Here is an 18,441-nt window from a genome sequence, read left to right on the forward strand (position 1 = left end):
TTATATGTATATCGGTACTGTAGATTTTGAAACTTTTGCAGTGTTTAAAGTTATGTTTCTAAGGTTTTAACTTTTAACTGTGAACTCAGTGATGCTGGAAACAGGTTTTCACGTTGAAGTAAACTTCAAAGCGCTGCAAATGTAAATGTCTTTACAGTATTGCGGAGTTAACATTTTCCGTTCGGCTTGTTGCAGTTGTAGCTCTTTGTTAGAAAGGGCCTGTCATCTGCCCTTACATGGCGCTATACCTGGAGGCTAGCCAGGTGCGTTTGAATGATAAGGCAGAACTCAAGCAGCGAGCATGATGGAAGGCAGTCGTGAGGCGAGGGGCACATCATCAGGTGGTCGGAGTGACGGCTGTATTATCTGTTTTGACAGTTAGCTTTTGAAAATGTCATTGTGGCATCTGATTGGGAGTTGTGGGCGTGTGCAGAAGACTAAGAGTATAACTCACACTGAAATATAGAGTCTTAAATGATGGACGAGACATGATTTTTTTACCCAATTCTTTTTCTATGTCAATGATATCACCATTTCTCTTTGTTACCGTAGTTTGTATGGTTCAAAATTCATCATGTTTCATTCATTACATGTCCAGCCGATATCAAAGCTGATTGTTTTGATTTATTCATAATCACGAGAAGTGAATGCTTCGGGCATCATCAATCACATTCTGAACAAGAGCGGCACACTTTGATATGCAAATGAGATCATGACTAGTGACACTCATGCAGCATCTACATTTGTAAGTGTTTTAATTTACACTGATATTCCACACTTGAAAGAACAGTTAAGAATGAGAGTTTTTAGGAAATAAGACTGGAAACCAAGATCCTGCCTATATATCAAGTTATCTAGCGGAATGGCTGATGTGAGCTCCCAAGTGTAGTAGAGCATAACAAGATGGAGAATGCGAATGTGACCGTATTTGGCATTGGCTGTCCCTGGAATACTAATCAGAAGTGGCAGGGCCTGGTTATGTATTCCTCTCCGGAGTGCTGCACACGATTTATCACTGTCATAGAAATGGCACTGTACTTATAATTCAGCTGAGCAGAACATAATAAATCTGCCCCGTAAGTTTTATGCTCGCCTGACTCCAGTGGGATTGGAGGTGGATACGCGCTTTCGTTATTCGCTGGCGGACAGACGTATGCCACCCGTAGATATGGTTTTCGGAAGAAGTAGCTGCCATGTACCACCGATACGTCACTAGTAGAGGATGAAAGAAGCATTACAGTTTATGTTTGGTTTTCTATACCAGTATAATAAGACATCTGCCAAGATGTGTAAGATGGTATCACTAGCGTTACATTACTCCAAATGTGCTGACAATCCTATAGCAGGATTTTCGTACCGAACAGTATATGAAAAATGAAATGTACACCTGAAAAGAAGATATATTATCTTCGCCCCAAGCAATGGTGTTCAAAGCTTCTACCATAGGTCAAGCTTTTCTGTCAGCATTGCCTAATGCCGCTGCAGAATTCAAAGTCATAACGGTGCAAACTTAAAAAAATCTTGGTGCTTCTTCAGCGACTGTAAGTCTGAGAGTAAAGGTACCCGGGGGAGATGCCATTAGAATTCTGCCTGAGCGCGTTAAAAGCCTTTCTCGATGCCCTTTTGAAATCAAAGCCAAGTGTCTTACGGGATGTGGGAAGCTGTTAATACTGGCAGAGTGAAAACGATCCCCTAGGGTGTGCAGGTGTGCGGCGGCAACCGTAACAGCCAAGTCGGCTGAGGAACCCTAAATCACGCCGTGAGTTATTACAGAGGAAACAGGTAAAAGGCTGCTTATTGAAGCATACAGTCTATCAGCGTCCTCGCTTGCCCGTACAGCTAAGAACCGTAGTGCCGCTGGGAGGTACGGAGCATTATCGGTAAGCTCCAGATGGAAGGGAACGTTTCAAGGTCCTCCGTTAATTTACCGCGGGATCAGCATACTCCCCGATATTGCAACAGAGCCATTGAGTACGCTACATTGATGAAGGTTAGACATCCAGGTATGAAATAAATCATACAACTGAATCCACTCTCTAATAGTAGTAATAGAGTCAGTTGTTTCAGACAGCATCCACTGTCTTTCGTCGTTTCAAGGTCCACCATTAATTTACCGCGGGATCAGCGTACTCCCTGATATTACAACAGGGCTATTGAGTACGCTACATTGATGAAGGTTAGACATCCAGGTGCATGATAAATTATACAACCAAATCCACTTGCTAATAGAGTCAGACATTTCAGACAACATCCACTGTCTTTCACCGTTGAACCGTGAATATCTACGCTGTTCTGCTTGACATTGTTGGTTCATGTTTGTTCATTTCTAGCCGAAGTCAGTTTACACTCTCAAAAGCTCTCATAAGGCCGTTTGATCAGTATTTTTGATTCTTCTGGTTGCTATTGTCAATATACATGTATGTCACCAGTACTTTGTATTCACTCTCGGTACCTTTCTGGTACAATAAGTATTCAACTCTCAAACAAAGCGCTTCAGTAATTTGTCATTAGTCACTGAACTCAGATGTCGTAGCTGGGGTATTTGTAAACAACTAGGTACTTAGCAGTGGCATGGAAATTTTTTTGACGTTGGAAAACTTTTACATAGATTTTTAAAAAAAGAAAAAGGAGAATCCTAACCTAGTGACCATACTTTTTTTGAAGTCTGTAATTGGAAACATTAATATTAACATTTCCTGGTTTGGATTTTTCTTCTTTCTTGAAAAGCCCTTGAAATCTTCCCCAAGTGGAACCGCCCCTTTTTCTGCTCCAGACAATTCTTCATCATCATCATCATCATCATCAGTTGTCCTGCAGGTCTGTCACCCCTGTAAATACTTCCTCATCTGTCACTGTCACTCCCAGACTCCGCCCCCTTGCCCCAAGCCCTCCCTTCTGTCACAGCCTGCTGCCTTTGTTATATTCCCCTTCCAGTGGGAAGGGGGATATACTGTTTTTGCTTGCCTGTTCTTCTTCTTCTTTCTTCTTCTTCTTCTTTCTTCTTCTGCCAAAAACCAAGTAGATGTGCGGTGGCAGCTCTACTAATGGTATTGCAGCAAGTTATATGTACCTTATGTTGAAATGTACGGATGTTATATTTGAGATGTAGGTACCTATAGGAAAGGTGAATACACCTGACAATAAATTATGCTAATGAGGACCTCATTTGCATAATTTATGCAAAAACTTGTATTGCGTTTACAGTAAAAGCTGCAGATGTCATATTTGAGATGTAGATAAATTTAGGAAAGGTAAACACACCTGACCATGAATTATGCTAATGAGGACATCATTTGCATAATTTATGCAAAAACTTGTATTGCGTTTACAGTAAAAGCTGCGGATGTCATATTTGAGATGTAGATAAATTTAGGAAAGGTAAACACACCTGACCATGAATTATGCTAATGAGGACCTCATTTGCATAATTTATGCAGAAACTTGTATTTCCCTTACCGTAAAAGCTACAGATGTCATATTTGAGATGTAGGTATCTGTAGGAAAGGTGAACACACCTGGACATAAATTATGCTAATGAGGACCTCATTTCCATAATTTATGCAAAAACTTGTATTGCGTTTACAGTAAAAGCTGCAGATGCCATATTTGAGAAGTAGATACATTTAGGAAAGGAAAGCACACCTGGCCATGAATTATGCTAATGATGACCTCATTTGCATAATTTATGCAGAAACTTGTATTTCCCTTACCGTAAAAGCTACAGATGTCATATTTGAGATGTAGGTATATTTAGGAAAGGTGAACACACCTGGACATAAATTATGCTAATGAGGACCTCATTTGCATAATGTATGTATATCCCTTACCGTAAAGACTACGGATGGCTTATTTCAGATGTAGGTACCTCAAAGAGAGGTGAACACACCTGTACATAAATTATGCTAATGCAGACCTCATTTGCATAATGTATGTATATCCCTTACCGTAAAGACTACGGATGGCATATTTCACATGTAGGTACCTTTAGGAGAGGTGAACACACCTGTACATAAATTATGCTAATGCGGACCTCATTTGCATAATTTATGAATAAACATGTGTTTCCCTTACTGTAAAGGCTACGGATGAGATGCAGGTACCTTTAGGAAAGGTCAGAAAACCTGGCCATAAATTATGCTAATGAGGCATTATGGATAATTTATGCATATCCCTAACCATAAAAGCTACGGATGTCATATTTGAGATGTAGGTACCTTTAGGAAAGGCCAAACACACCTGGCCATAAATTATGCTAATGCCGACCTCCTTTGCATAATTTATGCAGAAACTTCGTCATATCCTTACAGTCAATGCTAAGGATGTCATATTTGAGGTGTAGGTAATGGGAGGGGAATATTCTGCATTTTCCCGAAAATGTTGCCATTCTAGTTGACCTAGTTTTCCGCCCGTCCAGACCCACAGTTCCCTTCCATTCAGGCACAGAAACGCTGGAGTGGGTGGACAGACTGATGTGGCCTGGCAGGTCCTTTGTTCGGTCGGCAGCCATGCAGAGCGCCCTGTCCTGGGAAACTTCACCCTGAGTAAATATTTCCGCTCCTTCCAAAGGAGTGGAAAATTCTGACAGCGGCGGTTTTGTTGTGTTGACACCGCCTGCCTGCATTTTTTGTCGAAGGGTTTAAGCGTGTTGGAATTTCTGCTCCAGACACGATTCTTTCCTCTAAAGCAAATAAAAGGTTGTTTTACAGAGGGAATATTTTGTTATGGTGAAGTCATATTTATTTTATTGGTTTTTGTGTGTTGACACTGCTTGCATTTTTGTTAAAGACTTCAAACGTCAGCAGTTGATCTATTGGAATTCCTGCTTGAGGCACAATTCTTTTTTTTTAAACGCATTTTACTGGGGAATATTCTGTAACGGCAAAGTCATATTTCTTCTATTGTTACGTGATGGAATGTGGGGAAGGTGATTTGTGGCCCTCTTGTATCCGGGAGTTTGTCCCAAGACAACAATAGAACCCTTTGGGACCACGAGTTCGCTAATGTCTTCACGAAGGATTTATGATCTCATTTGGATCAAAAGCAATTATGCGATGGGTACGACTCATCCGTTTTCCCTCGTGGGGGACGGAAGGGAGAATGCGCGGCGGCGTAAGGGGCGAGCTTTCAATCGGAGAAAGTGGGCTTTATTAGTTCTATTTTGGCCTGAGTTATTACCCAGCCGAGTTGCCAGGAGCGTGCTCTGCTTTAATCAGGTAAACCCACAGCAGCAGAATTTTAAGTATGGCGACGGTGATGCATTTGTATGTGTCAAACATAAGACAAGTCTTCACATAACAGCTCTGCGTTTGGATTTCATAAAGCAAGTTTAGCACCTGATAAAAACATTGAGGAGGTTTGAGGATGAATTGAAAAATAAATGAATTTGCTTTAACATAGATTTACAAGGTATAAGGATAATGTCCTTAACACTTGTAGTTTGGAGAAGTTCATTCACAGATAGAGATTTCAACAAGGCTTTTTTTTGTTCCAAAGTTAGAGAACACCATGACCTACTTAATGTAATTGGTTTGCATTACTATGTAGCGGAATGACAGTTAAGATTCATTAAACATCTTACGTGAAATGTTGAAAGGATAAAAAGACGTACCAGTCTAGATAGGGTAGGGAATGATCCCAAGCAGCTTTCGTAACCCCTGCTTCTATTGACTTAAGTTTTAATAATCTTGCCGTTTTTAGGGACTGACCAGAGTTTCGTTGTTTTTGTTTCTCAGGGTTCATCTAAGGAAAATTTCAAAAGAATACTTTTAATTTTCGTATCTTAATAATTTGACTGAAAGTCCCATTGTGTTTTCCACAGGGTTCACCCACTCTGCGTTCACGTTCGGCATCGAGAGTCACATCAGCCAGTCCAACATCAACGGTGCGCTGGTCCCTCCGGCCGCCCTCATCTCCATCATACAGAAGGGACTGCAGTACGTGGAGGCAGAGATCAGTATTAACGAAGTACGTACAACACAAATCACATCAGGCCATGCTGATTGGATTATACGGATGACATCATCTGGGTGCTGCAAAACTGAACGTGCGAAAAAAGTTGGCAAAAAAGAGTTGCCTTTATTATGAAATTTAAGTGGTCAGGAAGGTCTTTGAAATGACTGAAAACAGAGAACATGGCATGATGGCAAACAGAAAAATTCTTCATTTTTCCACGTCCGTTTCTTTGATTTTGGAAGACTCTGCTAATTGATATCCATTCTCCGATTCTTTTTTTTTTTATTTGCGGCACATATTTGCCATGTTTACAACCTTTTTATTTTTGTGGAAATGGACAAAATTGATGCATGCAAAGATGTCATCCGTTTAATTAAGGCACTTTTTACAAAGCTTGATACTGTATTCTTCAGGTGTAAAATTTGTTAGACCCAGATGTCAGTAGTCTATCCAGGACTGACCTGATAACTGGTGCCTGAGAATCACCTGATGATGCACACATTCCCTCTGGCACCAGGTCATTAAAGTTGATGACTCCTAACTTGCACCTGTGTGCATCCCTTTGCTGTTCCTCTAACTAGATCCCAAATTTCAACCACCTCACACACACAAAAAGAGAAACCCTGTCTTTCTACCCAATTATTTTCCTAGGCCTAACCAGTGGGCTGCCCTCTGCAGTGGTCAATGTGGGGACAAACTAAACAGGCACTGAAGAGTGCTCGCAGTAGACAGCCCTTGTACCGAGGATTGATGATCCTTCTATCTTTTGAGAGGTGGTATCAGACACAGGGAGACTGAAACCAACTGTGCAGCCGGGAGAAAGGAAGTGCCACTTTGGCAACACCCCAGTATATCTCAGACCGGGCTGACGTTTCTGGAAACAGTCCAGTCACAAAACTGGCTGAGCTTGACAGATACACCACCCCGGATTTCACAGGCATTTATTTAGCCCCCCTCCCCCACCACCCTCATGGTATACTGACTGATCTGATACTGAGTGAACTCTTATTGGTTTCCTGTTTTAATCCATCTTTCATTTAAAAAAAGAATTCCTTTTAGACACCACTCATGTTGGTTTTGAGTATTTCAAAACAGGTATTTCGATTTTCAATTTAGGCGGATAATTAAACATTCAATGGACCACTGACAAGAGACAGTTGTATTTTGGAACTCCAGAATTTGCTCTCCTTGTTCAAATAATTTTTCGTAAGGGTTGTCTAAGATGGGAACCTTCAAGTGTGATGGCACAGGTTTTTCAAAACAAGTATTTCGGTTTCCAATTTAGGCAGATAATCAAACTATCAATGGACCATTGACAAGAGATAGATGTATTTTGGAACTCCAGAATTTGCTCTCCTCCTTGTTCAAATACTTTTTCTTAAGGGTTGTCTAAGGTGGGAGCCTTCGAGGGTGATTGCACATTTGTATTACTCTGTGGAAGTGCAGGGCATTAGTGGACTGTTGAGTGTTCGGAAAGGCTACTAAATGGCCGGAGCCGGACAATAGATCAAGGTTTAGGAAACCCTGTCCTTTGTTTGAATGATGATTAATCAGAACTGGCACCCAGACCACCTCCTGTATCGGGTTTTCGACACTCTAGCCAGGCTCTGTTGTTTGCGGCTGGAGTGCCCCATCGATCCCCGGTGTCCCCCAAAATAAATGATCTGGATCGCGGCTCGGAGTGTTTCATTACGCGGCGGTGCAGCACGGGAAGGAGTCATTGTTGCCGGCGGACACGGGTGCCCGCCCGCGTGACGGGACGTGATGGATGGCGCCATTGTGGCCGACGGGAGGGTCCGCGGGTTGTCACACACGGGTCGGCATGGATGCCACGCTCGACATTGTCACCCAGGCGACATGCTAAGGGCTGCACGTCCAGGGGCTTGTTTGTTCTTTCAGGAGTTAATCCCCCGACCAGCCCCAACACTTCAGAGGGATTAACACACAAAAATCTAAGAAAACAGCCACCTGTATGCCTGCCATTCCCCATGGCCTACTTAGATGAGAAATGACTGTAAAATTGATGACTGTGCCAACAGGGACCTCTTAACTAGTCTCCCAATCTACCAGCAGTGTGTGGGTATGCAGGGCTGTTTCAGAAAAGCTATATGATACAGCAGGGTGGAAATGAACTCCTGTACATCTTATGTTTCCTTCCTGGTGTAAGTGTAAATCTGAAATGAAATTTGGTGAATCAATTTTAACCCTCTCCCTGCTGCCTAACAATATAACTATTGGAGAATTTGTAGCCAGATGGCAGTGTGCTTGTTAAAAGGATGGGCACAGACTGTTGGTAGCCATAGTCCAATGGTTATGAATAGTTTCAATGGCCATTTAATATTTGTGAATAGAACTGGTCGGCCCAAAATGATTGTTTTGAAAAAGGTAGACCCCCTCTTGTACAAAAATGGCAATGCTCCTGAGATGTTTTGAAGTCACTGCTATTTTCTGATTTATGTTCCATAATTATAGTAAAATTGGCGAAGTGTTCCCACTTGCCAGCAATCAGCTCAATCAGAATGTAGCATCTAATACATTGTAAGTAAGTACTTGAAGAAAATCGTGAATCTGATTCCAGAGATCTCTTAACTATGAATTTGATTTCAAAGAAGTCTCTCCAGCATTTCACAGAAGATGAATTATACTGATTATGCACATGTAATAGGGTATAATCTCTGTTTGCCGCTGTGAACTGTCATCCTCCTTTTCAACAGTGTGAGATTGATGTACATGTATGGGAGTGGATTTCACCCCTTCCTTCGGTCCATATGTCAGTGCCAGCCTTTCCCTCATCCCACTTCCTCTCCATTTCCCAGATTTGCAGGGATTGTCGCATTTCTATCAACCTGGTATCTGGTGTATTTTGATCGTCTGTCCTGAATGTCTCACGTGGATGTCCGTCTGACACCCAGCCGTGGATTTTAATGGAGAGTGCTTGTTGTAGCTAATATTTCATGTGGATTTCCATCTGACACCCAGTCACAGATTTTAATGGAGAGCTCTCGTTGTTCCGAATATTTCACGTGGATTTCCATCTGAAACCCACGCGGATGCCCATATGACACCCGGTGGTGGATTTTAATGGAGAGCGCTCGTTGTCCGCGTGGCAGGGAGCTTAGCCAGGATTTGGCACGTGAGCCCGCTAATCGTTAATGGTATCTGACATTTGTTCAACCACCATCGACGACTCCTTGGTGTGAAATGTCAGTGGTTGTGCAAGTGGCGTGCTGGAAGAGACGCGTGATCACTACAGATAGTAATCTCCACTCCTCAACCCTGTGGTGGATCTGTCAAAGGATTGAGGCATCGGCCTTTAGAACGATTTCTTAGCCTACGGCGATATTTGTTGGTGGATTTTTTCTAGGCCACATTTAGCTGCAAACACTGCTGAACAAATTCCTTGTCAGCTTTAGAGCTTTTAGTGCTTTTCATGTCTTGTCAGGATACTTGTCCATATTGGGGGATGGAATAGGGTATTATTTATGACCAGATTTGTATTCTTTGTGCAGTTTTTAGAAGAAGAAAAATGTGTACACTTGCTCCCAAATTAGAGGAGTTAAATTCTTTTGTTTGGATGTTAAGAAGAAGGTACCTAAGATTGCTCAGTGTTCTGGTAGAATCAGTCTCCCCCATAGCTTGGACCAACAGACGGTATAACTCCTTTCTTCACTGCACCATTGGCCTGTACAACAGACAAATGCAGATCGTGTCATGGTGGTTTTGTGTGCACGTCCAGTCTTTGTTTTCATGTTTTTGCTGCGTGTACAGACTATAGGACTGATTTGTAAGATCATCACAATTATGTATAATGTGAAAGCATATTTCCGCTATGTTTGATTTTATTTTATTTTATTGGGATTGCAACGAATACAATACACGTGGGACACAGGCAGCTATTGCTGGTGTCGTGACCCACACATAAAACATTACAGAACACGTAGCAAAATATGTATTGCATACATGTAGACTTAGGCCCTACAAATCACAAGTGCAGCCATAAAAGATCTAAAAAAGCAGCTTAATATAATACAACCTAACTATCAGTCCATTTTGATAGTCTGGTATAGTTACTAGAATAAAGATGAATTGATAGATTGATTCTCTTGACTTGCAGGACGGCACGATTCTAGACAACAGAGGCATCGAAGCGCTGTCGTTGATCGACGCGGTCATGCCGGACGTGGTGCAGTCGAGGTCACAGGCGCTTCGGGAAAAGATTGCTGCGGAAAAAGTCGCCAACGCTGCCAAAGCCGAGGCCCAAATAAATGGGGAGGACACCACGAATAATGTAGACAGTGAGTGAAGATGATCTTTCCTTTTGAAATATGTGTGTACATTTCATCTAGATGTATCGCTACAAAATATTGTAGTACAGGCATCATACATATATTTTGTAGCGATACATCTGGATGAAATTGATCTAATCTACTTGCACTACATGTGCATCAACAAAAGTGTGCCAAATATGCTTCTCTTGCAAGATTTAGGTACAAAATGATTATGGCACAGTTATGTGATAGCTTTAGTAGCTCTTACTGAGTGAAAGTTGTTTTATTCTGATGTTATCTTAGTTCCAGGAAAGGTGTCATGTTTGGATGTTTGTTTACAAACTTCAACCAGGACAGGAAGGCCAAAATGTAAACAAACCAGAAAGGATTTAGTTTCAGACAGCAACAGAAATCCGATAGCTGTGAAAGATTAGAAGATACTCTCAAAACCAAATAAACAACTGCAAATGTTGCTATTTGAAACTTTATCTAAGATCATTTGCTGTTGTCCATGCCATACGTTCAAAATTAATGAATATACAGTATATGGAATCATGCAGTTGCAAGCCATTCTGCTAGGTGGTGCTCATGAAAAGAGGCCATCTTGTCACTGCTGTGGTGTATTAGCCTTAGCAGCAATTTTCTGTGAGAGACAAAATGGATTTTTCTTTACCAAGTGACGCAGTTCCACGACAAATCCCTTTAACAAATAAGTCGAGTATCTCTGTATTGTAATATTCTTATGATCTAAGTATTTTAATGACACATACTGTACTTATTTTACGTTTGTAATTGTATATTAACTATTTCTGTCATTTTAAAGTTGTTTCTTTGGAAAATTTTGAACATTTTAAAATGAATGTGGCCTGCATATTAGCTGTACTTCAGAATTTCAATTGTCTGCCACATGCCAATCAAGTTCTTTTGAAATTTGAAAATTGAAATTTCTTGCGTTTGTACCAGCTAACCATGTCGATGCCATGGAGGTTGACGGCACCATGGAGATCCCACCCAGTAAGGCGACAGTACTGAGAGGCCACGAATCAGAAGTCTTCATCTGTGCATGGAACCCTACAAGTGACATGTTAGCATCAGGGTAAGAGATACACACTTTTTTTTTAATGTCATGATCTAAAGCTATTTTTAACTTTTAAAGTTTTAAACTTAGAAATGTGGACCATAAACGTATACTGAACACTTGGGTTACATGTAAACCTTCCTGGTGAAGATTATTAAAAAACAACTAAAAAACAAGCTACACCCCCCGCCAACAGTTTTGGACCAGCCCTTAGGACATGGATTTTTTTCGATGTTTCTATACAAAACATTGTACAGGCACTGCCTGGGGTGAGTGACCTGGAATAACAGGCCAAACCTGTACCCACTGCCAGCCAGTCAACTGTCAATAATCCTGTATAGATCAATAGCCTAACATCCCCCACTTAAGTACGTTCCAATGAACAGGAGGCATGTAGTCTTTGGTAAACCTTTAGAATTTAAATGAGAAGGTTATCAGGTTTACTCCCCTATGATTGGTTTGGCTAGGTCGGTGACCTGGGAGTTGTGTCTATTGCCTTTTTGCTGTAAATCTTTTAATGCTTGCTGTGGTTTTATTGTCATGGGAACATCTCTACTGCCAATTCATGCGTTTCAAATGTACTGCTACATTTACTACGGATTGTTTCGTCTACGAAAACCTCCTTTTCACTCCTACTGCAGAGTTAAATCCCACAAAAATGAATAAATCTACAGTACTATAAATCCATTTGTTATTGCGGTTGATAATTTCAGCGGTTGGGGGAAAGGGAGTATTTCACTGCAATTTTAACCGTGGAACAAAGGTCACTGTCTGAAATGTTATTGTTAGTAATCAAACATTTGAAATGAAATTTTAGCAGTTGAATCTAACAAATCAACAATTACAGTAATTGTTCACAAGCTAAAGTCTGTTCCCCCCTCCCCCTTTTAACTACCCTACAGGTCTGGTGACTCCACAGCCAGGATGTGGAACTTAAGATTCAAAATTTTTAACACTGCGAAAACCTCTTTTTCCCTCCTACCACAAAAATGAATAGATTGATCTTAATTGTTCACGAGCTAAAGGTTGTGCCCCCCTCCCCCTTCCGTCTGTTCTACAGGTCTGGTGACTCCACAGCCAGGATATGGAACTTGACAGCAAACAACAACAGTGCCAACCAGCTGGTGCTCCGGCACTGTATACGGGAGGGCGGGCAGGAGGTCCCCTCCAACAAGGACGTCACCTCGCTCGACTGGAACGTGAGTTTGTCCGTCAGAACCTATTCCTCATAGCGCATGTTTGATCCAAATACAGTGAATCCTGTGTAAAGACCACCATTTTACGCCCTCCCATTTGTTATCAAAGCCGCCAGCCGAGAGTTGGTGTTTTTGCCCGCTCTACTAAAAATGTATAAATTAAAAGGAAAGTATGCCACGTTCCTGTGGTGCTAACCCCTCTTTACATCGGCTTCACATGTGTGTTCTTTGTCCACGGTGTTTGCGTATCCCGTGTCATTCATGTGTACGGTATTAATGCCTGTCCGGCGTCTCGCAAGACATTGCTGTGTTTCCATTGTGAAACCTATCTTTGTGATCTCTGTTTCACCTATTCTCACTCCTGCAAAATTAACATTGATGTAAGCTTCGTTTAAAAGAAGAAGGATTTCCCCGTTATTCCCCTCTCAATGGCATATCTCTGGAGGCAAGCAGAAGGCGTTCTCTTTTTCATTTCCTCCTACTAATTGGAATTTTTTCGGACAATTTTCTTGAAGAAGAAAAAGCAGTGTGTGCACACACTTTCCTTTGTTGGAAATTTCTCTTGCTGAGGTGGTCTAAATGGACAGGTTTCACTGTATTGTACGAATCGTAGAGACACTGAAATGCGGCGTTTGCTTCGTTGAAGGTCAAGTCCCAGCCATGGGAAGGCGACCAAGAAGTACCGTCCAACAAAGATGTCACGTCCCTAGATTGGAACGTGAGTACCTCGTGTCCACGTTTTACCCGTACTCCGATCGACATGACCTGGCAGAGAGCATGTCTTCTCTTCTTTTCCATGTGGCAGCTGCCAGAAGCGCTAGCTGCCAAACACTACTGGCTTCGTGGCACCGACAAAGGGTGACCTTGACAAAGGCTGACATTTTCCTTTTGAAAAAAGGGATTTCTGTTCCAGTGCAGATGGGGAAAAACCTACAGCTGCTTTTTCTTTCACTGCTGTCTAGGATGGTGTATTCTATCTGCCAGAGAAAAGATAATGAGAAAAGGTCTAATGTAGATAATGCATGTTGTTAGACAGTGGCATGAGTCAAAGGCCGGACAGTTTGGTGATCTTAAACTTATAAAGATGAAGAATTTCCTTTTTACTTTCATTGCAGTATCAGCATATAGAGAACAATTTTCGAACTAGATTTCAGGCACGGTGATAGGTATCTAAGGAACTCAGATGCCAGGTATTCTGTAAAAAGTCCTGATAGATTAATGTCTTCAATATCAGTTTCAATTTTTGTTGGGTAGATTTGGCAGATTCTTGGCAGCAATAATGGCAAAGTGTTCAGGAAACGAAACAAAAATTTCTGGACATCTCTAAAGCTAGCTTTACTCTGAAGTGCCCATTTTTGTGCTGTCTAGAATCAGGAGCTTAAGATGGCCAAGTTTTACTACAATTATGTTTTCTTATAAATGAATCAAACTTAGTCTTCATTAGAGTAAATGCAGTTAAAGAAGATGTATTATAACTGGAAAGTTGGATTTACAACATTGTTAGTTAGATATAGTACCATTTGAAAAGACACGATATTTTCACTTCTTCCTCTTTTTCTTCAACGCACTTGAAGATCAGTGCACGTCTTTAAGTTCTCCCCTGAACAACTTAAGACACCTTACCTACCTCTGAGTGACATGTGTGTAGTTCTGTGTACGTGTATGTCGTCTTTGTTTCTAGTTTCTGTTATGCCACAAGTTTTTTGAGTACCCCTCCCCTGAAACATCGTTTTGTTTGTTTTTATTTCTTCCACAGTCAGAAGGAACGCTCCTAGCGACAGGGTCATACGATGGGTTCGCAAGAATTTGGTCCACAGACGGTAAGTATCGTTATCGTTTTCTGCAACTGTAACTTTCCATTAGGCCACACCAATTCAATTTCTTGGTTAAGGGAATGTTTAAAAAAAAGCTAGATTACAAAATCAATATGAAAACAGAATCTCAGAGGAAAGTTTTAATGATGTCCTCGTGCTAAAATTTTACAAAAATCTGTTAACCAAGGAATTAAATTGGTGTGGCCTTAGGTCATTATTACATGTTTTTCCAAGTATGTATGATAGTTTTAGATCCTGTCCAAGGCTTGTGAAGGATTATTCCATCTTCAAATGTATTTTCCTATATTTGTATTTGAAAACCTGTTCCATGTACACATTGATGGTTCGGAACTGGTGTGTGCCTGAAAAGGAAAAGATAGCAAAAGTTATGATCTTGCTATTTCATAGCTGAATAATTGAAGCATTTTTGTAAGTGATGTTTGTGTTGTTTTGCAGGTCGGTTGGTCACAACGTTAGGCCAGCACAAAGGTCCCATATTTGCGCTGAAGTGGAATAAAAAAGGGAATTACCTACTTAGCGCAGGTGTAGATAAGGTGAGCTGGACATTCCTTGATATAAAAAACACATTTATATGTTTTATACTGGGTTCAACTATTTTCTTGGTAATGGCAAGTTAGTACCTTCATGAACTATGTTTATGTGGACAAAAGTCTTATCTAGTTACGGTGGGTTATATGGATTATGTTTGGTACGGTGCATGTGGGTCCCGAAGATGCACAACATTTGTGGACCATTTAGTATTTTCCTTTGCACTGCAGCAGAACTTCTGTTTGGGATGTGGAATGAATAGTACCACATTATATCACTTAAATGGATAAGAACACAAAATAGTGATATACATACATATGACATCTGATTGTCTTGTTTTCCTGTAGACCACAATTATCTGGGACGCTCACTCAGGGGAAGCCAAGCAGCAGTTCCCGTTCCACTCGGCGCCAGCGCTGGACGTCGACTGGCAGACCAACACGAGCTTCGCGTCCTGCTCCACAGACATGTGCATCCACGTCTGCAAACTGGGCGTGGACAAACCCATCAAGACATTCCAGGGGCATTCGGTGAGTTGGACAGGTTTTGGAAAGTTTATTTGTGTCTCCCCCTAAACCACCTTGGCCTTAGTTCCTCCCACAACATCGTGTTGTATTGGTAGACAAACAGTGCTCTTCAGAGATCTCGGTTATTTGCCGCTTTCTCCATTCAAGCGTGACATAACACACCAATTTTGAACAACAAGTTAGACCAGACTGTAAGGTTTGGTCCACTCACACAGGGATGGACCCCTTGTCTTTTTGATAAGTGCTTTGGGATTTGTAACATGCTCAAGGAGTGAGTGAAGGTGTGTCTCTCCTTGTGGAAGCTAGGTACTCATTTTCCTCCCGAGTCGAGTGAGGAAATAGGTGTTAAGTACACTGGGGCCGGATGTTCAGTTGTGACTTAGGCAATCTGGCACTTGGCTACGTGATACAAAGAATTTGTGAAGAACGCTTTAACGATGAATTCTGGATAACAAATAACGTGCTACGTAGAATTGAAGTCACCAGTTTGCTTCACGAATAATTCACTGACAACTCTTAACGTTGAATTACAGTGGGCTAGCTACAATTATCAGTAAATCAAAATTGCTCACTACGCCTCATAGAAGAAGGCATGCACACCCTCAGCTTAAGAGCACTGAGCACTTGATGAGCCGACATAGAGCGTTCGTTTTGCTTTCACCCCTCGGGCACATAAATCTTCAACAGTCCATTACCATCTTTTCTTATCATCACACCGAAAGAAGAGTTTGCCAAATGATGATGATGATGGTGATGCGCTCGTAACAGATAGTGTTTATCTCCAGCTTTCAATCAAGCTTGGTTGTTTCAAATGGCTTCCCTGCATTCTCCAGTGACATATGTTCCATTATGTGCCATATGTTCCATTATGTTGCAAGATACGAGTACAGTGTATGATTAAGATATATGTATGATAGCCAGATGTACAGATCGTTTTTAAACACAAGAAGAATCTGAGGAATGTCTTTGATCAAATGCAGTCTTGCACTGCTCTTACAGTTCTTTAATATCCATGTGATGTGTCTTTTACAACTTGATGTTTTGATAAAGAAGATGTTTGGAGTGGATACCGGTTCAGCATAATAAGGTTCAAGTCCAAGTTTAGGTCCAAAAATTTAGGTTCAGGTCCGGACCTGAACCTGGACCTAATCCTGTCCAGTTGATGTTTTGTTTTATTAGACCAATATTAAGCATAGAGAATAATACTGACACGCACGACTATAAATGTTTCTTGGTGAGAAGACTTTCAAATAACCAGTGTTTGATATTTGAATATTGCACATGTTTTAAATGCCTTTTTTGTCAGAGGTGAGACTCAAAACACTTTTTATCAAACAAACAAAAAGAAATATATTTGTACTTTGTTCAGTTTTTTTTGGACTCAGGTTTTTGGCTTTAGGTTTTTTGGACTCGCTTCTTGGATGTTATAAAGGTCCGAATCAGGTCCAGCGAACCGGTATCAACCCCTAGAAGATGTTGATATGTACAAGGTGCTGTCATTAATAACTACTGCTGTTTCATGTTGCTTGACCTATGGTGCAAGTTTGTGAGGCTTTGTCCATTTCTGTGCTCCAGAATGAAGTGAATGCCATCAAATGGGATCCATCAGGCACCCTGCTGGCCTCCTGTTCAGACGACATGACACTCAAGGTATGTGTGCCAACCAACTTACAGTCAAGCTCTGTTCTAGCTCCAACAGGCAAACCTACACATTAACACTCATAAACGTGTACATACACACTCACACCAGGACTGTCTCCTGGAACCATCCTCTGTCCCTGGATGGAAATTTGCTTGTTGGAACGAAAAAAAATGTCACCCAATCCATGTGAAAAATCTGAACTTGACATGACATTGATGAAAAGGTATTGTCGTAAGCTTAAATCAAAATGACAGATTTAACAATGAAATTTAACATAATGGGCTCCCACACACACACACACACTCACATGCACACACACACACACACATGCACTCACTCACATGCACACATACCCTCGCACAGAAATACAAACACACACAGCAACACAAACTCACATACTCAAAATCGCACACTTGTGTGCTTAAGAAAACCTGTGTTTTTGTCATCTTTTCATCCACCCATATCATTTTCTTACAATTAGTTAGATTTATTGCTAAATCTTCCATTTTTCTGTGTGCAGATCTGGAGTATGAAACAGGACAGTTGTGTACACGACCTCCAGGCACATACAAAGGAGATCTACACAATCAAGTGGAGTCCTACAGGTCCTGGCACCAACAACCCCAATGCACAGCTCATGTTAGCCAGGTAAGGGCACCAACAACCCCAATATGCACAGCTCATGTTAGCCAGGTAAGGGCACCAACAACCCCAATATGCACAGCTCATGTTAGCCAGGTAAGGGCACCAACAACCCCAATATGCACAGCTCATGTTAGCCAGGTAAGGGCACCAACAACCCCAATATGCACAGCTCATGTTAGCCAGGTAAGGTCACCAACAACCCCAATGCACAGCTCATGTTAGCCAGGTAAGGGCACCAACAACCCCAATGCACAGCTCATGTTAGCCAGGTAAGGGCACCAACAACCCCAATATGCACAGCTCATGTTAACCAGGTAAGGTCACCAACAACCCCAATGCACAGCTCATGTTAGCCAGGTAAGGGTGCCAATAACCCCAATGCACAGCTCATGTTAGCCAGGTAAGGTCACCAACAACCCCAATGCACAGCTCATGTTAGCCAGGTAAGGGCACCAACAACCCCAATATGCACAGCTCATGTTAACCAGGTAAGGTCACCAACAACCCCAATGCACAGCTCATGTTAGCCAGGTAAGGGTGCCAATAACCCCAATGCACAGCTCATGTTAGCCAGGTAAGGGCACCAACAACCCCAATGCACAGCTCATGTTAGCCAGGTAAGGGCACCAACAACCCCAATATGCACAGCTCATGTTAGCCAGGTAAGGGCACTATCAACTTTTATGCACAGCTCATGTTAGCCAGGTAAGGGCACTATCAACCCTAATGCACAGCTCATGTTAGCCAGGTAAGGGCACCAACAACCCCAA

General features: G+C 41.6%; 1 protein-coding gene across 4 annotated transcripts in view; it reads left to right on the forward strand.

Annotated features, from left to right (window-relative positions):
• The window catches only part of LOC136423609 (F-box-like/WD repeat-containing protein TBL1XR1), a 52,887-nt gene that overhangs the window by 29,461 nt on the left and 4,985 nt on the right, over positions 1 to 18,441 (forward strand). For 3 of the 4 annotated variants that reach the window (XM_066411838.1, XM_066411840.1, XM_066411839.1), the window contains exons 3-12: positions 5,819 to 5,964; positions 10,067 to 10,247; positions 11,184 to 11,316; positions 12,359 to 12,497; positions 13,141 to 13,212; positions 14,251 to 14,314; positions 14,765 to 14,862; positions 15,205 to 15,387; positions 16,960 to 17,034; positions 17,547 to 17,674. In XM_066411838.1, the coding sequence (XP_066267935.1) occupies positions 5,819 to 5,964; positions 10,067 to 10,247; positions 11,184 to 11,316; positions 12,359 to 12,497; positions 13,141 to 13,212; positions 14,251 to 14,314; positions 14,765 to 14,862; positions 15,205 to 15,387; positions 16,960 to 17,034; positions 17,547 to 17,674 (1,219 nt within the window). The remainder of the gene's footprint in view (positions 1 to 5,818; positions 5,965 to 10,066; positions 10,248 to 11,183; positions 11,317 to 12,358; positions 12,498 to 13,140; positions 13,213 to 14,250; positions 14,315 to 14,764; positions 14,863 to 15,204; positions 15,388 to 16,959; positions 17,035 to 17,546; positions 17,675 to 18,441) is intronic. The other variant, XM_066411842.1, reaches the window with a different exon arrangement.

The sequence above is a fragment of the Branchiostoma lanceolatum genome, chromosome 17, assembly GCF_035083965.1.
Source record: "Branchiostoma lanceolatum isolate klBraLanc5 chromosome 17, klBraLanc5.hap2, whole genome shotgun sequence".
Lineage (NCBI taxonomy): Eukaryota > Metazoa > Chordata > Leptocardii > Amphioxiformes > Branchiostomatidae > Branchiostoma > Branchiostoma lanceolatum.